Source organism: Lutra lutra, chromosome 14, assembly GCF_902655055.1.
Source record: "Lutra lutra chromosome 14, mLutLut1.2, whole genome shotgun sequence".
In the NCBI taxonomy this organism is placed as follows: domain Eukaryota; kingdom Metazoa; phylum Chordata; class Mammalia; order Carnivora; family Mustelidae; genus Lutra; species Lutra lutra.
Window position 1 is genome coordinate 83,964,223 of NC_062291.1, and position 22,629 is coordinate 83,986,851.

Sequence of the window (22,629 nt, forward strand, 5' to 3'; positions counted from 1 at the left end):
CACTTTGCATTCTGATGAGCCTGCCTGCCTCTTCACATTCTTCTTGTGGACGAGAATTGGACCATAACTCATTGTGGAATCGGTGGTGATTGCCTCCAAATTGGCCAGCGGGGACACAGGCAGAGTTTGAGAAATAAAAGTCCTCTCTTTGCCACGGCCCAGGAGGAAGGGCTGCACACACGGTCCGCCCAGTAACAAGAGCAGCGACTTTCCGTGGAGCACCAAATAGGAGCGGTGGTGCTTTCAATCTTGTCTCTAATTTTTGCATATTTAATGCAAAACATATCTAGAGCTTGTTTTTCCAGCCTCAGGAAGCCTTTAATGCAGTTCGAGAGAAGGAGGTGTAGTAAAGACCAAGATGGTGAGGTTGGAGGGCCCAGTCCTCGTAATGCCAGCCATCCAGCCAGGGGGCTGGAGCTCGGGGACCCCCTGCCCACACCCCTGACCATTTCCACGACAGAATCTTAGTTGATACCGACGTTTCCTAGGAGTGGTGTTCTCTCCCCGTCTAACTGATTCTTCTCATTCCTTTACAGGGAAACTTCGTGGCTTGTATGACAGCGATTTTACGACAAATGGAAGATTATCATTATGCCCATTTGATCAAGACTTTTGGAAAAATGAGGACTGACGTTGTGGTGAGTGTGACTTTGGCCCTTTTCATAGGAGTATGTTTGGGGGCCAGTATTATAGGCAAGACACTGTTGTCGGTGTTTCCATTTTAAGTATGATTTTGCGTATGGGGACTGATTTAAGTATGAATTTGCGTGGGGACTTGGCTCCAGTTGGTTTGAGAAGCCACCTGGCAAAAAGGAAGCTGTGTTTCTAAGAAGACGAGGGTCCCAACACACAGACTTATTCCTAACACTGAATTTGGGAGTGACTCAGCATGTCAGCCCAGAAAGGGCTTCCTTATGCTCTGGGGTCCCTGGAGATGTCCCTACCCACGGAGAGTGTTCTAGTAACTCTTGTTCATGTATTGATTGGCTTCTCAATAGCAGAAGGCAGAGAGTCTTTTCAGCTGTAAATCATATTCTTGTATTAATTAGCTCTAATCATGGGAGCTCATCAGCATTTCTCCAAATAATTCTTCAGTCTTCCTCAATGCAACTATGATACGGCTTAATTAGGACAAGCATAATAGAGGGGAAGTTCTTGCTTCAGAAGCACCTCCCTAACGACCTGAAATCCTATGGCCGGACGGTAGATGTCTTCCGTGAAGCTGCCACCACACTCGTTGGCAGAGTTCTTGGCTAGATGGTGACCTAAACTCTGAGGTCTAGTAACACAGATTTCAATTCTGAGACCCCTCGATTCCTAGTGGATCTAGCAAATGCTACTAGTGTTTCTAGAACAAGGTTGGTAACACTTTACGTCATTATATCTACTTTACTAAGGGAGGAGAAGAAGAATGCATGTGATGATTATTTTCCAAAAGATTATTTCTAATAAAAAACAGCCTTATTAATTGTTGCCACTCTGAGTGTGTGTGCATGCATGTATTTACATTTCTAAGGAGACAAAGATGGGTCTGCACCTTAAAATCATAGCAGTTTTCCTTAAATGCAAGTGAAAGAGCAAGAATATACATGTGTTTGTGTCTCTTGGTGTTTAGTTCTTTAGCTTAAAGGATGGGTTACTCAGGTATGTGATCTGTATTACCTTTGGTCCTGTCACTCCTCAGCTGTCATGGCATAGTGAAATCATGTGATATGGGGACATTCTGTGCCATCACTGAATCTGAACGGTATCCTTCATCCCTGTTTGGGTCAGTGGAAGGGAGTTGTAGCCGAACCTACGTGAACAGTTTCCTAGATGGCATTCTGGGCTGAATAATACAGTTTTCAGAATGAGAAGCATTACCTGTCCTGGATACTTAGGGCTGCGATTAATCATTTGTCCTTTATCAGAACAGTCCTAATGATCCAAATCCACACATGCAAACTGTGAAAAATATTTCATCTGAACCATTAAGAGGTTTCGTTGGTAGGGAAGCTCTAGTGCCTCGAGAAACGTGATTCTGCAGAGTGGTTTTTAAAAATGACTATAATTTGCTGAATTCCAAGTGGTGCCCTCTCTCTTTGCTCAGAGAAGACGACCAGATAACTTACTACATGTTGTGGTCCTGATTTCCCGAGGGATTTTTTTTTTTTTCCCCTTTAGACACAGCAGTTCAGAAAATCAATTATTTGCAGACGATTTGATTTCCGCTATAAAATGGCATTTGTGGTTTGGATATCATGAAATCCTATTGCAAGGACTGTAGACCTTTTTATTGTTGTTAATCTGTCAGAACCTTTGTGAAGTGTGTTCCTATCTGTTAACCGTACATAGAAAGTATTCGTTTTTCTACTCCGACAACTGCCCACAAAAATGAGAGATCATTTTGTGTTCAGTAATTGAAAGTTAGTTAGTACTGCGATCTGAAAACAGCCTAGACCATTTTCTCGGGACCATGTCCTTGTAACAGGTGCTGCTTCGGGTTTTCAAATTGAGCCCTTGTTTGGTTGGATGAGTGATTCCCATATAAAACTGCAGTTACTGTCAATGCCAAAGTCATGGGGTCAGCGCTATTACTTTTACAGTCTCTCAAATGGCCCTGGGACCCCAGGCCAGGGAGCAGAGGGAGCACGGCATGAGGCAGAATGATCCAGAAAAGAAAAACAATGGACATGTATGGTTCCAGATTCTTGGGACAGAGTGATTTCCAGTGTGGTGCGCCTCGCAGGACTGTTCTGTTCTTGTGCAGTGGAGATGCTGAGCGGCAGGATGGGCGGCTGGCTCTTACCTGTCCAGTTGCACCATCAGGAACACAAGTAGAGAACTTGCTCTGTGTCTGTTGTAAGAGCAGAGGTGATGAGGAGCACCCTGGACCTTCCAGGGAAGACGGCTTTCTTGCCACATGTCCCAGATTCCCACTGGGTGGCCCTTCAGAAATGTCTGTTGAGTGACCGAATGAACAGTGCCCTAACCAAGGACAGTGCAGGTAGAAGTTATGCTTGCTGGTTAAATGTCGAGTGAAGGGGCGCCTGGGTGGCTCAGTCGTTAAGCATCTGCCTTCAGCTCAGGTGATGAACCCTGGGTCCTAGAATTGAGCCCTGCGTCGGGCTCCCTGCTCAGTGGGAAGTCTGCTTCTCCCTCTCCCACTCCCCCTGCTTATGCTCCCTCTCTCGCCGTCTCTCTCTCTCTCTCTCTCTCTGTCAAATAAATAAATAAATAAATAAATAATAAAAATAAAAAAATAAATGTTGAGTGAATGCAAAACTCGAGGGCCATGGCCTTCTGGCTTCTGCCGTGGACTCACAGCGACTGTGTGTCCCCAAGCAGCCCCACCTGTCCCGTGGCCTCTCTACTTCTGGGTTCTTACCTAAGGAAGCTCAGGGAGTAGGCCTGTGAGCCAGCAGGTTTCTGTCTCTGGAATGCCCTTTGCCTTCATTCAGTGTCAGTCCCACCCGTTCTCAGGACCATGACCTGACAGCTGTTTCCGTCTCGCCAGGCGGACACACGCCCTTTGCTCATTGTTCCTTACCCTGTGTGTCCCACTCAGCCATCAGCCTGTCCTGAGGTGGTCCTGACATCTGCCACCGGGCCGCGGTGAGTGAGGGTGCTCGTGGGGCTTAGGAGAGCAAGGGTGTTGGCAGGCGGCTGTCCGTGTGTCTGCGAAACCCTCCGCTCACGGCTGAGCCTTGAGCTCCACATGGAGGGCGGCCACACGGCGACCTGAGCATCCTCAGTGGCCGGGGAGCCTTGTGCGGAATGTTTATTTCTTGGGACCCTTTCCTCGTAAAACGAAGCTATAGCGGAAGAACTCTTCACTAGATGGTGAGTCTGGGGAGCGCAGAAGCCTTTCTCAGTGAATTCCCCCAGTGACTTGTTGAGCATCAACCTGATGGTCACACAATGGAGGAAGTAGCGGGCAAAGCAGACAGGCCTGCTCTCGGGGCCCTGTAGTCTGGTGGAGAACATCCCCTCTAATCGGGGCATCCTCCCACCCAACCCCCGCTGTCCATGCTGCAGCACGATGTCCTCCTAAAGTAGCCGGACAGGATGGAGTCCACCGGGCAGGAAGCCTTTGCAAAGGAGAATCGTGGAACACTGAGGAGAAGGCCGGGAGTGGGAGGGGAGCTGTCATGCTCAGGAGGCTGTGTGGGGGTGGGCCGTTGGGGGTGGGGAGAAGGGGCAGTGAGAGGACCAGGGGTGAAGTGAGCCTCGACAGGGCCGTCCGACCACACGGGACCCTGTACACCATGCTCAGAAATGCTGTGTTCTTTGCTTGTTTTCAACTTCCTACACCATTTATTTGTTCCTCTTTGTTTTAAAATTATTTTTCCAGGCCTTTGTTTTTTTTTGAGTAAACTTTTTGAGATAATTGTGGCATCTCATGTGGCTGTACAAAGTAATATTCTACCTGCTTTCCCCAGTGCTAACGTCTTACAGATCTATAGCCTGGGATCCAGACCGAAGGGCGACATTGCTGTGGTCCCTGGATCTCAGGAGCATTCCCCCAGTTCTACCTGTACTCTCTCCCCCGTTGGTCACGCAAAACTTCAACTGTGCGGAGAGCCCAAAAGAATAGCACAATGAACACTACGATTTTTGCCGCCCAAATGCACCAGTTGTGAGCACTTTGGTATCCTGTAAGTGTGTGAGAAACATGCCTCTGCCTTAGTGGGTCAGCGAACCTCTCTCAAGAACTAGGACCTCCCCCAACAGCCTCATTGCCGTGCCAGAATGTCACACACAGAAGCATGCATATTCAGATTTTCTCAATTCTTCCCGGTCTTTCTTGTCTTTCATGAGGGGCTTCCTCAATTCAGGATCCTATCCAGATTCCCTCATTGCATTTGCTTGTGCCTCCTTCATCTGTTTTTTCTAGAACAGGTCCCTTACCCTGTCTTGTCTTTCTTCACGCTGCTTTGTATGGTTTTCGGCATACGTATGATATGCCGAAATACGGTCCCTGCATGGGACCGTATATCCTATTGTATGGTCCCTCCATACGTCCTGCAAACTGGAAGCTTGGCCTAAAGTTCAGATTCATCCTTTCGGCAGGGGAGCTTCAGAGCTGGGGTGAAGTACTCCCCATTGTGCCCGTTGGGAGGGTGGGGATGCCGAGCTCACCGTGACCTGACCATGAGTTTGATCGCTTGGTTGAGAGCAGGCACCAGCCTGACCTCCCCATTGTGAAGACACGTAGCCCTTCACAATTGTCACGTGATCTTTAGCTTATGCTTCGGCATCCCCACAGCGTTGGCCAGTTCTCCTGACCGTTCTTCATCGGATGATCATCTACTGAGGGTCCTTGTCTGAAACACTTTCTCCTTTGGCATAGCAGGATTTCCTTTCGAGTGCCAAGACGCTTTGTCTTTAAGAACATTGGGAAGCCTCCGGGCATGTGGGTGAAATGGAAGGTTGGGAAATGTTGGTGCCGTGGCCAGATTTGTAATTTGAAAAGGCCACTCTGGGTCAAGGGGAGGGATCATGAGGGACAAGAGTGGACATGGATTCCCCCTCAACAGTCTGGGTGAGAGAGGATGACCATTTGTTCAGTGGGTGGGGATGGGGACGGACAGAAGCGGATAGATTCATGACAAGAAGATTGTGGCTGTGGACTGATGGCTGTTGTTAGAGCTGCCCCCTTATTATATGGGGCATCCTGTGAATAATCAAACTGAAAAAGACAGCGGGAATGGATTGGCACTGAAAGAGGAAATTTTCACCAAAGATCTTATATTAGTCCTCTGTATCCCCTTGTTGACTTGGAGATACCAGTGTAATCGTCTGCTAAGCCTCATTGGCTATGGAGAGGACCATCGCCATGGCTAGTGAATTCTGCAGACGGACAAGGACGCCTCACAAAACCTCATCCTCCACAATATACAGCGTTTTGCCTGATCAGCAAAGTACCAAAATTCAACAGCTGAGCCATACTAATGAAGTATGGGACTGCGTTTCCTAGGAAAAAAAAAAATAAGGGAGTTGGGGAAAATGTGCTTCTCTTCCAGAATAATAAAACCCAGACCCTGTATCTCAATTATTAGGCTTTGAGGAGTGATCAGCAAGAAAGCAATTTCATGCAAATAGAGATGTGGCTAAATGATGGCACTCAGCCAGCCAAATATGCAACCTGGTCATTAAAATGTGAAACTCTTGACAAAGTGGGGAAACTTAAGTGGGGAAATACAAATTGCTGTCATTAGCCTGGGGAGAGACGCCCCATTCGTCGTGTCCAGGGCCCCCGGAGCATCCTGCCCGGCGTGAACTCAGGGCATTGTGGTCAGAGCTCGTGCAAGCAGAGTCTGGAGTTCATGGGGTGACTTTTCTCTCTCGAAGAGGCCCAGGTGCTTATCTTCTCCTTGACTGGAGGCCTCTACTGTCAAAAGGGGATCACAGTTGCTCCCTGAATTTTTATTCATGGTAGGGCGCACACAGTAGGCATGACTTGCCAGAATCCGTTATGGCTAGTTCAGTTGCAAAGAAAGGATTTGGCTTGGCCCAGCAGCTCACCGATGCTATCCAATTTAGCTGGTGCCTTTTTGCGAGAAGCACTTGTTTACGACTTTGCTGAGAGTTGCTTTCTTGGCTGCTTAAATTCTGTACACCACCGTGGGCTTCACAGCCAGTGCACCTAATTATGATTCCATAGATTAAATAAATGAGAAATAGCCACTCATTTGGTAATCTCTGACCATGGCCTCATTTTTCTAAGTGAATTCTCTGTGGCTTTCCCGCCGTCCACCCTGCACTGGAGGGAGCTTGCAGACTCCCAGAGAGGTGTGCTTTTCAGGATACGTGCTAGTTCTGTGCTGGTCAGCTCAGAACAAGGGCCAGGCCTGCAGGTTCAAGAAATTCTCCAGATTCAGATAGGCCCAGACTGGAGTCCCTCCGACACAGATACCCCTTCGGGATGCCACGAGCAGCATAGTACGGCAGGGAATGACCCATATGGTAGAGAGGATCGTGCCCAAGGTTGGCGTCAGTGTCACTAAGTAGGCTGTGGGGTCGCAGCTACCATCTGAAAGTGGCCACGTGGCCACGTGACCACGTTCCCCGATGGTTATGAGGAGCCGAGCTGCTGCAGATGGTCAGGAGCTCCCACCTGAGCCTTCGGTTTGTAAATTACATAAGAAGGAATGGTATAACTACCCCATATTAAACCTGCTGGGCCCTGTTCATAATGAAAAATGTGTTTTGAGTAAATCCTGCATGTGATGTTTGCAAAATGCATGTTTCCTATAAGCAGAAAGAATGCAGTATATTTAACCTGGAGAGTTCCTCTTTATGACTATGACAGAGAGCCGCCCGGGTCCCGTTTCTGAAAATATCCCTGCGAAAGTTATCACAGGCAGGAGGTGCTCCGGCAAACAAAGAAAAAAGCTCCTGTGAAATACATCTTCATTACTTTTTAGAATGTTTTCATTCCGCTAAAAAAAATGAGGTCATTTATACTGTAATTATTCAAGAGGGGATTGGTTTTCTCCTTTCTCTTGGTGGGCTGTTGCAATGTTCTATTTTTTTTTTAATTTTTTTTTTTTATTTCAGGATTTCCTGATGGAAACATTCATCATGTTTAAGAACCTCATTGGGAAGAATGTCTACCCTTTTGACTGGGTGATAATGAACATGATGCAGAATAAGTGAGTACGGGGAGGAGAGCTCCCACCTCTTACAAGGTGTCTAATTCCCGTCTGCTGGGAACAGTGGTGTTGCCTGGATACCATGGGGGCTCTCCTATGAGGAACACATCCTCCCCATTCTGTGATGCAAACAGTTGTTTGGAGAAGCAGACCTGGAGAGTGGGTGATTTCCTTATGCCAACGCGGGGCTCTGCCTTCTGGGGAAACACAGAGCGGAGCCCTAGCCACCGCCCCCCCCACCCTTTAGCCTTGGTCTGCGGCAGCCTCTGGCAAGGGTACAGTTTGCTATCTTATTTTAACCACGTGTTTCTTAGCCCAAGTGATTGTCCTCTATCTAGGTTTTTGAAAGGTGTTTGCATTTCTCCTATTTCAGCTTTAAAAAGTGAGCATTTTCTTTGTACTTATTAAATATTAATCTTGTGCCTTGTTTATCATTTCCCTGTGAAGGGTGTTGGTTAACTTTCCAGTGCTTGTGTTCTATGATTTCTGTAAGCACCAGTAACAGTCCTTGGGTTCTCAATCACATGTGATTCCTGGAAGAAGTTACCGTTGACCTCCTTTTTTCCCCTCCTTCCTTATTGCATTTTTTATGGAGATAATTGTAGATTCATAGGCATTGCGGTTATAAAAAGAAATACAGAGAGATCTGTGTATACTTTACCCAGGTTCCCTTAGTGATAACATTTTGCAAAACTAGAGCTCCTTGCTGCGTCCCGGGGTTCAGCGATGATTGATTTCACGGGGGTCCCACAGATCCTCCTGCTGTGCTTGTGCTTGGCCATGGCGCCTTTTCTTGAATCCGCCAACACGTGGGTCCTTCTCGCTGTCCATGTCTCACACCTCCTCTTCGCCCCTCCAGCTCTACCCTCTCAAAACCCAGGCACCCACTAATTTTTCCTCCATTCCTAAAATTTTGGCATCCCAAATGTGACGTATAAATGGAATTATACCAAATGTAACATTCCGGGATTGGCTTTTTTCATTCTCCTTCATCCCCTGGAGTGCACTCAGGTTGCCGGGCACATTGGTCGTTTGTTCCTTTGGATTGCTGGGCGGCGTTCTGTGGTATAGATGGTTTAACCATTCACCTGCCGAAGGACAGCTGGGCTCTTTCTAGTTTGGGGCTATTACGAATTAAGCCACCACGAACATTGGCATATGGAGTTTTGTGTGAGCATAAGTTCATTTCCTTGGCATACAGCCCCTGGGGTAGGTCTGCAGGGTTCTGTGCCCGCTCCTCGTTTAGGTTTGTAAAAACTGCCCGACTTCGGCTGTACTGTGTTACGGTCTCGCTCGCAGGGTGATAATGAGCCTGCTTTTCTGCATCCCCGCCAGCACTTGCCAGGGTCACCGTTTCTCATTTTAGCCCTGGGGAGAGATGTGCCATGTGTTTCATTGTGCTCTGGATTCGCATTTTCCCCGATGCGACAAACAATGGCATATCATTCAAGAGACCGTTGATCTGGTCTTAGTGCTGATCAGAACTGAAGGCAGGCCCCGGTGCAGAGTGTGGTCTCTCTTCTCTTCTTGGTGACCGCGCGCGAGAATGTGACCTGCATCTCTCAGAGTGGCCGCCGCGGCCTGGTGCCCAGCCCATCCATTCTGCACCCTGGGGTGGGGCTTGAGGGGGTGCTGCCCCCTCAAAGGTCAGATGTGATTCACACCTCTAAGTTTGACTTGGCACCTCCAATCCCAGGGTCCCACGGGGTAAACTGTCCGGATGGTATAGCCACACTCTATTGAGTGGTGCTATTTGATGACGAGCGAGAGTCTGTTTTCATTTTTACCACGATGATTGCCTCATTCCCTCTCCCTTCTAGTCCATCGTCGGCCTTCTGCTGCCAACCCTGACATGTCTGAGTGTCGTCCCATCACCCCAGAACCACAGTGTGGCTGAAAGCCACGTGGCCTCTGGTTCAAAGTGTGGAGCACTGTGCTCAGAGCCGCCTCCTCTGGATATTCTGTCCAGCTTCTCCCGACGTGTTCCGTTGTTTCTGCGGTGAGAAGGTGGCTTAACCTGTGGTCTCCAGAATCACGTGTTCCAGCCCTGTCCCTGTGTCCTAGCTCACTGGCGCACGTCTGCAGGGCCCAGCTGCGTGACAGAGACACCCGGTGTGCGGTGGCATCTGGAAGCCAAGCCTTTGCATCTCGTTGCAGGGAGGAGAGTTCTTATCTGGGGGCAGGGAACCCTCTACGAAGGAGAAGCCATGTCTGCTGTGTCCTCATTGCAAAGGCTGTGACGGCCACTTTGAGGATGAAGTCTGGCATAGGTGATAATGGAATTCAAGTCTGGAGCGGGGCGTGCGTCCTCTCCTCTTGTTTGGGGTGCCCAGAGGCTGCAGCGCCAAGAGACATCTTGATGAGGGACACACTGTGAATTTAAACTCCCTGTGGTTTATGTCACACATAAAATGTGGTACAGAACTGTCTCATCTAAAATCCTAGCACTCTGGGGCCGAGCCATCCAGCTGAGAGTGCTTCCTCTGGTAGAACTTTCTAAGGCTGAGCAGCGTTTGTGTGTGCGTGTGTGTGTGCGTGTGTGCGTGTGTGCATGTACGTGTGTCCCCGTGTCCATGTGCCCGGGCGAGTGCTGGTACCAAGTGAAAGGACTTGGGTTTGCAGAGATTCTGTGTGTGCAAGGCTCTGAGCCATGCAGGTTCCTGTCACAGTCAACACATGCTATAGTAACAGGTTCCCAAGCCAACATGTGTCGCAGAGGAGTGAGCCACAAAGGATACATGTAGGTCAGTGTTTGTGCAGCAGTGAGTGTAGGCTCGTTCGGGAATCCCACTGTGGCCCGCTCTGTTGAGTGAACAGTACTGGTTTTTAGAAGCTGAATCAGTTGGGTTTTGGAAGACACCTGGGTGTGTGACCCTTCAGTTCTCTTGAACATTCTTGCTTACATGTCCGCTTCCGAACGAAGAGCTTATTTCGTTTTTTATGGGAGGCAATCATTCTTTGCGATGTATCCTGTGTTTGCATCCGAGGGCTGCACAGGAGCCTTTGACAGGCTTTCCGTGTGCCAGGTGCTGCCGTGGGGATAGCCCAGGAATCATGCCCACAGTCCCCGCAGCAGCACTCTGAGACAGCTGGGGTTTTATGCCCATTCTACAGATGGGGAGATGGGAGCCTGAAGGTTTGGTAACTTGCCAGAAGACACACAGCTGGGAAGTGATAGGGCCAGACTTTATATCCAGAGCCCACCCTCTAAACCACCTTGCTACCTTGGATATGTCTCTCGTGCTTCAGAGAGAGTGTTGTTTTTAACCCTGGTGTCCTTCAAGTGCACCTTTCCTGGGAGACTCCTGCTTACCTGAGTAAATGTTAAGCACGGAAGTCAAAATATTCTTTACTCGGCTTTCTTCGCCATGAAAGGGTGCTTGTTTAAGAGGATATCACTGATTACTGAAATGGATGGAGTCCTGCTGTAAACTTCTAGAAGAACAGAAGCTCACTACTCTTGTAATGAAGTAATTTCCTAGAAATTATATAGATGCCATATGGCATTGTCTCTGTGCTATTACCTAATTTTTTTTTTAATCTATAACTTCATAGCTTGATACCTTCCATGTCACCAGACTGCCATGCTCTTCCTCTTCCCGGCACGGGTCAGAGACCTCCTTGCTTCCGCAGAATAAGCAGTAATTCCCAGAAGCTTCCAAAAGCCTGTATTTAAGTTTAATGGCACAGCTGGACATGCAGTTTTACCATCCGCAGCTTAGAAATTGACAGACTCAGCCTCCATGGTCTCTTACATGTTTGCGTGCTTGTTCAGCTTTGTGTCTGCAAATGTACCATCATCCGTCAATACCGGGGGCTCGCCCAGTGTCATTAAAGATGGCGCCCATCAGTTCTGGAGCAATCACTTGTAAATCAGGAACCAAAGTTACAGGACCCAGTGACTGTCCCAAGGACAGGGGTTACTTGGTTGCTATGTTCAGGGTGGCAACCGAGTGTTGATGGCCTGACATCATAGCTCTGCTCTTGGATACATCGGTGCCAGATGGTAAGATGACATTTAAGATGAGCACAGTTCACATCTCGTAGAAGTGTGCTTGCGTGTTATCTCCCAGAAGTGCTTCATAATCGTTCCCGAGGGAAGCAAAGGCTAAGTCTCCTTGTAAGATCTGATGCTGTAGTAGAAGCAGAGACCTTCTGTGTTAGCCTTTAAGTGCTAATATCCATCCTTGAACTCCTAGTAGCCAACTTTGCCAGATTTATGCTTCAACTTGTGCACACGGAGTCTAATACTGAAGACTCGTGCTGTGGGTCTCCTGGAGTTCTCTCTGGTTCTTGGTAGAAGTGTGGCCACTTGGTTGAGTTTCTGTGTCTTTCTTTTATTCTTAGGACTTGAATTCATCCCAGTAGTGTGTCTGTACACTAAAAATCCCAGACTAGAATTGTAAGGCACAGGAGTGATCTGGGAGGCAATGTGTCTACTCACTGGTTTGACTGAATTCCTTTTTCACCTTGAAGAAAGCTTTTCTTGTTAACTACCATAATTTCACCTGAGAAAGGCACTTCTACAGTGTACATTGGGTGAAGAAAAGGGCTATACGGAGTTTAATTTTCAGATTTTTAACATTAGACTTTCTAACTCATTCTGTGTGTGTAACATGGACGAAAACCCTTCCTGCATCTGTCAACCATTTTGTCTTGCAACAGAATTTTTTAAAAATTCAGCTACCCTGAATTGGATTCTCATTAGGCTTTGTTGCTTGTGTCCCTCTCTCAGGATAAAAATAAACGAAACCACCATTTTTACTTCCTCAGATCACTTAAAGCTTGCAATGGTGATTATCAATAATTTTCAAGTGTCCCTCTGTATTAGCACATATTTGGTGTCTGGTACTTTTGCTTTTGTACACGTTAAGCTGGGGCCCATTTATGATTTGTGGTTTATATCCTATACACTTTCATATAGGGCTTGGTCTGTTTTACAAGTAATGATTCATAGATCATGAATATAAAATAGAACATGGAAAACCATAGAGAAAACACGAAACTCTGTAGAAGCTGAGAGACTCAAAGCTGCCTGGAAGACAAAGCAAAAAAGGAAAATAGAACAGGTTTCAGAATTCTCACTGGATGATAAAAAGGTTCCTTGAAGTTTGTCAGCGGAGACTGACAATGGGTGGTGTAGATCCTTCAGTGAGACGTGTAGCAAGAGGACATCACAGTTAAGGAATCAGACGAGAACTCAGAATTCTGCCCATGGAAGATGGAAGAGATCATCATTTCAATTTTAAAATGCTTAGAATCTTGCCACGTGGCATATATTGGCCATGACAGAGTCCGATCGTAATCGGACCTGCCTGAAACACTGCCTTATCAAATACAGTGCATTTTGCTGACTTGCCACATATAGTCTTGTCTCATTGTTGACCACTTAAACATTGAAGACCACCAGTCAGACATGATGGTCTGGTTTTATTTTATCTAGAATCAAGTTAATCTTACTTTTGTCCTTAGAAACCTTGAAATTGTGTCTCTATTAGGAATTTGTGAGATCATCGTTGCCCATTTAGTCCGTGGGTCTAGGTCATGGTTTTTTGTTGTTGTTGTTGTTGTTGTTGTTTAATTTTATTTTTTATAAACATATAATATATTTTTATCCCCAGGGGTACAGGTCTGTGAATCGCCAGGTTTACACACTTCACAGCACTCACCATAACACATACCCTCCCCAATGTCCATAACCCCACCCCACCTCTCCCAACCTCCCTCCCCCCATCAACCCTCTGTTTTGTGAGATTAAGAGTCACTTATGGTTTGTCTCCCTCCCAATCCCATCTTGTTTCATTTACTCTTCTCCTACCCCCTTAACCCCCCATGTTGCATCTCCTCTCCCTCATATCAGGGAGATCATATGATAGTTGTCTTTCTCCGATTGACTTACTTCGCTAAGCATGATACCCTCTAGTTTAGGTCATGGTTTTTGATCATGGCCACGTGCAGACTGTCCCAGGACAGTCCAGGCTGGTGTTTGTTCCGTCTGCCTTTTTGATCACCTTTCTTTTGGCTATAGTGTTGGTGCATTTGGATGTGCCCCCTTCCGTTCCTCCTTCTCTCCCCCATGAGTCAGGCATCTTATGACCAGGATGTGTTTGCCTCAGTCCATGAACACAGCACATTGTGTTTCCACCAACCTAACCTGCACAGTGCGTATTCACATAATCATAATCACCTATGGCTCCTCGTGTGCAGTAAATTTCCCATGCACAGTTTTATAAAGGAGCCATTTCTCTCCTTTTAAATAGAGCACATTTCCCCCACTCAGCAGCAGTATCCATCAGATGTATCGGAGTCCAAGATGGCAAGCTCCTGGATGTTTCTGCCAAGATTAATTTGGCGTGTAGTCAGGACAAGAAAGGGCCTTAAGCCTTAGAAAGGTATTCTACCTTTAAGATGCCAGGCTTCTTAAGGGTAAATCATGATAATGGTCAGAAAGCAAATTTGCCGGGGAGGCTGTTTGCAGGGACAGCGCCATTTGGTTCCAGTGTTGTGGAAGAATTTTTGTCCTTGCTAGCACATGCCTTGGGCTCAGAGCAGAGAAAATGTGCCATTTGCCCAGGGATGAAAGAAAGAGGTGGGGGGTCCCCACTCACTGGGAATCGGCTTCAGGGGCTCTGCCACCAGGCAGCTGATACCAGTAGCGTCTGGGAGGACCATGTTTTCCTGTTGGACCTCCTCCTCAGGAAACACCTCTCCTGTGGAAGGACACGCGGCTAAAATCTTTGTGCAGGTTGAAAGCATGGATAGAAAGCGTTTTGGGCTCTAGAGACTCTTGGATTATTTCTTCTCGACATCTTTTTTTCTTTCCCTTGAAGCCTGGGGTCTTAGTTGATGTTGTTACTTTTTTTTTTTTTTTTTTTTTTTAAAGATTTTATTTATTTATTTGACAGAGAGATCACAAGCAGGCAGAGAGGCAGGCAGAGAGAGAGGAGGAAGCAGGCTCCCCGTTGAGCAGAGAGCCCGATGCGGGGCTCGATCCCAGGACTCCGAGATCATGACCCGAGCCGAAGGCAGCGGCTTAACCCACTGAGCCACCCAGGCGCCCCTGATGTTGTTACTTTTAATTTATTTTTTCAACTTACTGGCTTCCAACTGAGGTTTTGCATATCCAGTGGCTTGAAGATTTTAAGCACACCTAAGAATCATTTTTCCCTTTGAAACTGTGTACAGTGGCTGTTGACATAAACATTGTCACAACACGACTTACTGAGGACCACAGGAAAAAAAAAAATAAATATTGTTTCTCAGGGAAGAACTAGGAGTTCAAAGTCAGTATATTGAAAGCATTCTGGAATGAAAATTTCCCCAGAGCTCAGCATGCCCACGTTTTACCCAGCTCACACACTTAATAATATCCGTCTTTGAACCTTTTTGCTCTCCAAAGAAATTGGCCTAACCTGAGATGTTTTGCTGCTCAGACACCAGTCTGCAGACACTGAGGCACACGCCTGCGGGTTGGACCAAGCCAGGCTAGAGCTGAGCTAGAGGCGAGTCTCCTGGAGAAACACAAGGTGTTTCTCTGGGGCTGGGTTGGCCACTTTAAGCACTGGGATTTCAAGACAGATACCAAATCACATCTAGTAATGGCACCCCGGGTCCCCCAGCAGGAAAAGAACGCCATCTGCATGGTACGTGGCTACCAGTGGGAGTTCCCTTTGTCCTTTGTGGTCTTTTCATAAATTATTTTAATATTTTCCGTATATTTATTCTGTGGCATGCATGCTTTTGCTCTGTGCTTAATAATTAAGCTGGGCCTGAAATTAAAACAAATAATTTCAGATCTTCCCCAGTATGTGTGACCAATTTATTGCACGGAACTTGGATCTTTCATCCAGTTGGGTTTTATTCAGATCGCCTCTTTATTTAATTCAGAGATGAGAACTCATGCTACTCTCAGGGGAATGGCAGTGATGAAGAGCTCTCAGCCAGGACTCTTACTTAGGGAAACTTGCTTCAGAGGAAAGTTTTGAAAGGGCAAAATCTGTTTAAGAATTCTCAGAGCGGACGCACACCTTGCTGTGAGCTCATGGCTGGTGTTGATGAGGCCGTCTGCGGGCTCTTAATCCTGGAGGACGTACTTCAGTTTATGAGAAATGAAGCCAAGTGAGCTCTCTGTTTGGTGCATAAACTTCCCTCCATGCGCAAATCAAAAAGGAGGAAATACATTTTATTAAGGTCATTCTCCAGATCCTTCTGTCCTAAATGTTTACCTCCAGTGCTCCTGGGACTTGGAAGAAGTCGCGTGCCTTGTAAGACCCTGGTCTGGGGTGCTTTTATTCTTAGGCTAGGATGGGAGGAGGAGGAGACGGCCAAGGTCAGTTGAATGCCTGCTGGGTTGCTGGTGTGGTCTTGGTACCTTTCTTGTGGGTCTCAACCACGGGGGATTTTGTCATTCTCCCCCAGCCCCAGCCATGGAACATGGCCATGTCCAGGCATGTTTTTGTTGTCACAGCTGGGGGAAGGCAGGCTGCTGGCATCTCGTGCATGGACCGCAGACATGCCACTAAATGTCCTTCCATGTATAGGACGGCCCCCTTCAAAGAATCATTCGACTCAGAAATGCCAATGATAACCCTATTTTATGGATGGAAGGAAACAGAATTTCAGTGACATGAAGTAATTAATGGAAACATACATGATTTGTTTCAGTGATCTTCTTCTCTTTATTTCCACATTTCTCAGCACCCCCCTTCCTGTTGCATGACCCCAGCAAAGACAGTGTCCCTTACAGTAAACAGAGGCCATTCCCTGAAGATGCTAGGACTGACCTTTCACCTACCAAGGATGCACCTGTGAACCGGAGGTAGTTTTCTCTGAGATGCCCAGGCAGGTGCCCCAGCTTCACAGTGAAAACCTGTGGGCGTGGCCCGGGCTCACCTGGCGGTGGGAGCGAGGAGGGTGTGGGGATTAGAGTCACACTGATCCAAATTCAGATCCCAGGCTGCCCCTACTCGTACCTGGTACGGAGGACATGTGCACGAAATATTAGCCAGTATCTCTTCTGGGCGAGCTTGTGTGGGTGCGTTTTAGAAAACATTATTACATATCATACATAATTGTATTAATTGATAATATATGATATATAAATTACATTCATATATAAATTCTAGATAAATAAATAAGAGCTCATAGATCCGTGAGATCACTTAACTATTTGTCTTTCTCTGTCTGACTTGTCCCACTCAGCCTAACATCCTCAAAGTCCCTCCGTGTTGACACAAATGGCAAGATTTCGTTCTTCCTTCTGGCTGAATTGTATTCCATTTTCTCTGTCTGCGTCACATACTCTTTATTTACCGACTGATGGATGAGTGCTTAGGTTGTTTCTGTGCCTTGGTCTTTGTAAATAATATGGCAACAGATGTGGGGGTGCAGATAGCATTTCAAGATAGTGCTTTTGTTTCCTTTGGAAATACACTTGGAAGGAGACTGGCTGCATTGGATGCTGATTCTATTTTTAATGTATTGGAGGAGGCTACGTACTCTTTTCCACAATGGCTGCTCCAGCCATTGTACTCAGGTTTCCTTTTCTCCACTCACCAATGTTTCTCTCTTCTATTTTTGATAATAACCATCCTAACCGGCGGAAGGGGATACCTCACTGTCACCTGACGTGTGTTTCCCTGATGATGAGCGACGTCAGCAGGATTGTGGCACCTTCTATACGTGTCTGCTCATAGAAGATGGTTTTCCATGTCCCTTGCTCTGTCTTCATGGAATTCATGGTCTTTGATGCCGCGTGGGGGAAAATCCCTTCTTGTCATTCTGGTGGCTGGTCTGTGCCCAGTGACCCTGCCTGGCACAGAGCAGGTGCTCAACAGACAGTAACTACCCGACTGAAAGAATGTCAGTGGGAAATGTGTTCTTTTTTTTTGTTTTTTAATTATGAAGTCAACCGATGAAGTACATGACTTATTTTTGTAGCAGCGCTTTCCCTGGAATAAAATGCAGTTACCTGTTTTATATTCGGGTCCACAAAGAAATAATTCTGGGTAGAGGTATCCAGTGAACAAAAGAATGCTTCTTACTACCTTGATGATCTCTTAATGAATTGCCTTAATTGAAGGTCGTCTGACACTGACCACAGACGCGGGGGGGTGATGCGCATTCGTCCCGATGTGCAGGCATCTGGTATCCGCGGGGAGGGTGCTTTCTGCTGTTTCCTGTTGCCCTTTCCACCGAGACTTTGCAGGAGGGTTTTTACTTAACACTGTACCTGTCAAATTCCCAGAGCTGCAAGTAAATTGAAGATACAAATTATATTGTAAAGTGAAATATTTCAGGTTATTCTACAGTTTGGTTGATTTAGGAAGAAAATGAACGCTGACAGCTTGGTCTTTTCAGTTCACTGGATTCTAATGGTTCAAAAACAAAAGCCTGGACTGAAAGCCTTTTCCCACGTTGCCACACCAGAGATGCTCCGATTCTTTCTCTGCGCTCAAGACCCAGTGCCCCGCAACTCCATGTCACGGATACAGAGGACCCCGGGAAGGGACAGGCAGTGCTAAGGGTGACTATTTGAGAATATAAATATTAACCGTGCCCAGCAGGGGAGGGAGTGCGTTCGCTGTCTGGCAGTCTGGGCAGCTTTTTCCCACTTGACACTTTTCTTAGCATGCAACCTATTTTTCGTAGCAGGAACGATTTTCTCCCCATTTTGTCTAATACGTTGTCCTTGCAGCAGGAACATGGGGCTGCTTGGGATGCAGAGGTTGGGGAGAGTCAGTTAGAGGAAGCCCCTCTGTCTCTCCTTTTCTGTGATTATTCTTGACAGCCTGTCTTCTCTCCTGATGCATTGTGTTCAGGGGAAAATCACTGAGGTTTCCTGCAAGAACTAGAAAACCCCAAATGGTCAGAGTGAGTTCCTCCCCTGTAATGGACTGGGATGCGGTGTGTTTCAGAAAGGTGGGTGAGTGTTTTGTTAGGCTGTGCTCCTTTGACCGAGGCTGAACTATAAATAGTCCCCAGTTTGGTTTGCTTATACTTCAGTACCTGCAGTGTATGGAAAGTAGAGGCATTTGACAGGTGGCAGCCTGGGAGGGTCCTCCCCACCCAACTCTGGTCCCTGCCATGTGGAAGTGGTCCCCGTGCTACTTCCCCTAGCCTCGAGGGATTAAGTGGTCAGAAATCTGATTTGATTCTTCAGACAGAGTGTTATTGCTCGACTAAAGTAAATGACCATCTCAGTTCCCGTCTGACGCTACAACTTACTGTGGGGACAGTATTTTCAATTAGCCATTTACCTGCAGATGATTGGGACATGGAAAATTGGAGTCAAGCTGAATATTGGACAGATTTCTTTATTTTTGATATTAAACCTAAGAATTAAGCTTGATTTAAAAAGAATGGTGTGTTTTCATTTTATGACACCTCGGAGGTAAACACAGTCTGTATGTCACTTATGGGGGGCCCGGCTTTTCCGAGTGGTGTTCGTCCAGACAGTTGGGTGTTCTCTATTGGACCCTGAGGTCTCCAATGTGTGGTGCCTTATGAAGTGAGTTTCTAATACTGAGAAAAATGCGAGAGAAGGGGAGTTCCCCACTTGTTATTTATATTCTGCCTATATATATGAATTTGGGGTGGTTTTCAGTTTAAGGAAACCATACATACAACACAACACCTAAAAGGAACTATGTAGTAAGATGGGCGTCACTGAAAAGCGGACCGGAGGGAACCCCATGGGGACTCAGCATGCTGTGAGGCACCTGCTTTGCCCCCAGGCCTCGCCAAGTCCAGCCCAGTGAGGGATGGTGTGATTCCATCATTCATGCAGCCTCATCAGAAAGGTTCAGACTTTCTCTCACTTTTCCCTGATACTAATTTCTTTTTTTTTTTTTTAAGATTTTATTTATTTACTTTTGCAAGAAAGAGAGAGAGAGCACAAGTGGGGGGGCAGTGGCACAAGGAGAAGCTGGCTCCCCACTGAGCAGGGAGCCCAATGTGGGCTCGATCCCAGGACCCCGAGATCATGACCTGAGCCAAATCCCAGACACAAATTGCTGAGGAAATTTCTTAATGCCATCCTTGGAGGCCGAGCAGGAGTTGTTTGGTTTTGTTTTACATGACAGAAGATGTCCTCCATGGCAGATTTGAAGAAGTGGTACAGACCTTCTTTGTGTGTTCTTCCCTGTGGTCACCTGGTCAGAGTCAGGACCAACCGAAAAGCGAACACTCCTCCTGGGACGATCTTTCCAAAGCTGCTGAGCTCAGGTCATACAAGGAGCTCACTTTGTAGATGGGGAAGCGTGCCTGCCTTAGCGCGGGGTGCATGTTGTTTTCCACACACCCTGTGAGTTGGGTGGCCGCGGGAAAGAGTTCCCGGGGACGCCTTTGGGTGAAGAACAGTCGGGAAGATGCAGATTCATGCTGGTGGATGCCAAGTGTCCAGCAAAGACCACCACTCCCCACTTGCTGGAGGGAGTGACCTCCCCATGCCCAGGATTTTCACTACTGTATTATTCCCTCATGTGGGGAGTGCAGAGGTCCAGCTTTGGGAGCCTGGACAGCAAGTGTCTCCTGAGGCCCTGGGCTCTTCCTCCCCATTGTCAGTTGAGCTGCCCTTGCAGGAGGGGCTGCATGCGGAGCGGTCTGCCTCCAGCTCTGCAGAGCCGGTGATCCCAGTTAGTGGACGGAGATCAGCCCAACGTGGGAACCACAAGCGATAAACTTGTGTGGTTCAGTGTGTTCCTGCCCTGGCAGAGCCCGACCCCACCGTGCCTGTGGGGTCTGGAACCATTTTGTATTTTAAGTGCTGTGCACAGCCAGTGCCACTGACCTGAGAGGGTATCGGCCTTCGCTTTGGCCTTGAGTCTGGTTCTGGTGGTGGGCACAGGGGGGACGGGATCCAGCTGTGTCCGTGTATCCGCTCTGAGATTCCAGGAGACAGCTCTCTGCAATCCTTGTGGCACATTTCCCAGGGTGAATCTGTTCTCCAATTGCTCCGGCCTCCTTTTGCCTGCAGTGTTGGTGACCTTGAACCTGAGTTCTCTCCTCTCTAGATAATGCTGTTCCAAGGAAGCCAGACTCCTGTTGACAGGGGTCCCCATGGGAGAGCTGGCTTCCTGTGCTTCAGACTGTGGGGTCCTCCTGGGGCAGCACCTGTCTCCCTGCCCAGCCCGGGCAGCTTTGACCAGAGAATGCCCCTCCTAGCTGCTCCTGTTGCATTTACAGAGCTTCGGGGAGTCAGAGCCAAAACCCTTTTCTGGAGGGCGCTGGATAAGGACCCCTGTGGCTGTGGAATGCTCCTATAGTGGGGAAGCTGCAATCTTCACGTTGGTGTGCTAAGGTCTGCTGTGTAACACGCCCTCTGAACACACGGCAGCAAGTGTGCCCAAGACTGGGCCCAGTGAGGCCACAGGGCTGGAGCATTTCAGGGTTCTGAGTGTGACAAAGAGGAAGAAAGGTCTGGTTCCTTCAGCTACTTGGGAGAGCAGCTATGTAGGATGACTAGGTGGGACCCCCGATGGTGGAGTTCGAGGTAGATTTTGCAGTGGTTGCTTTGAGATCAGTCACAAGTCTTGAGTTTAGACTTAAGGGGAACTCCTTTTATTTGGGGGGGGGGTTCTGATTTGTTCTGTGAGGGGCAAATCAGGGTCACAGACTCCCAGAGCGAGGGCGTGTCGGAGGCCAGAAGGTTTGGGACAGAACTCTGTACCCTTGGTCACATGGTATTGTTGTGACAAAGGGGAAATGGAAAAAGCAGGGTGTTACACTGTCCCATAGCGTGGCCATTTCAGGGATTTGCTTCCTTTTCTCTCTGTTAATTGTTTTGATATTTCTGCTGCTCATAAAAAGAAAATATTTGCTAAATTTAGTTATTCAACTTTTGATTGTGTTAGGGTGCCGTAGGAAGCTTGTGGTGATGGGGGCATCGAGCCCTGTAGGTAGCAAGAGAACATCTTGAGGTCCTTTCGTGAGGGTGTTGAATTCATGACAACATCTCTCTCACACAGATCCTGCTCTGCCTCATTGCTGATTTTCACTTTTTTGGGGTCTTTGTTTCTTTCAAGTAATTCCCTTTGGATTTCTCGATTCATCTTCTTGGAAAGCTGTTTCTGCTTTGCGTTGAGCTATTCAAGGACAGGTCTTCTCCCTGACACAGAGCTGCACACACACTTGTTATCGAATGGGTGTAGAGGGTAAAGGGGGACCTAAAGGTGTCTCTGGGAATCCTCCACAGACAGAACAAATAAGGGATGAAAATAGCATGAAACTTTCCAGTTTGCCAATCCTCAGCCCTTATAATTGGCAAAGCTATTTCTTGAAATTATACTTTTCCATAAATGGCTTGGTGTGACCTTTGTTTTCTTTCCATGAACATTGACCATTGGATGGATGTCTCCTCCCCTGCGTTCTCTCTGTCCAGCCATGGCTTACCACTCTTCCTCTGTCTCCTCCCTGTTGTCCTCCTGTCGCTTGTGCTCTCCAGTTGCTGGGACCTCTCCATACCAGACTTCATTGTTTTCATACCTTCCCTGGACTCTCACCTGGTGTTTTTCCCTTGGGTTTTGTGCATCTTTCTTCCATCTGCGATACTTGATACATATCATGTCTCAGAGAACAGTGCACCTCCTCGGTGGCAGGGCTGCTCGGGATGGGGAAGCCCAGAAGCCGTGAACGGACTCAGAACATGTGGAGGGATCAGTCCCAGGCTTGTGGTCTAGGCTCGCATAGAAGGCACATTGAGTCTCAGGTGACTCCCATTAATTCTGGAGTTTCAGCTTCCTTATTCCTGAAGTGGTGAAAATAACGTTTTGCAATGAGCATTTCAGATGTTGTAAACCTGAAAACTGGCCTGCAGCAGACACACTGTATCTTAAGGGACAAAGCAAAGAATTTGATGTCTGTAAGAATAAAGACTTCTCCAAAAGCACACTGGTCCTCGCTGCAAGAGAAGACAGAAAGATGTTACAAATAAACAAGAGATGGAACTTTTGTCTTAACTACATTCGAACATCTTTAACACAGTGTGACGTCC

General features: G+C 47.3%; 1 protein-coding gene across 5 annotated transcripts in view; it reads left to right on the forward strand.

The window, feature by feature from the left end:
* Positions 1-22,629, forward strand: part of DOCK1 (dedicator of cytokinesis 1) — a 509,676-nt gene that overhangs the window by 320,663 nt on the left and 166,384 nt on the right. For 4 of the 5 annotated variants that reach the window (XM_047703535.1, XM_047703534.1, XM_047703531.1 and 1 more), the window contains exons 28-29: positions 537-638; positions 7,543-7,637. In XM_047703535.1, coding sequence (XP_047559491.1) covers positions 537-638; positions 7,543-7,637 — 197 coding nt within the window. Of the gene's footprint in view, positions 1-536; positions 639-7,542; positions 7,638-9,794; positions 10,030-22,629 lie in introns of those variants that run through there. The other variant, XM_047703533.1, reaches the window with a different exon arrangement.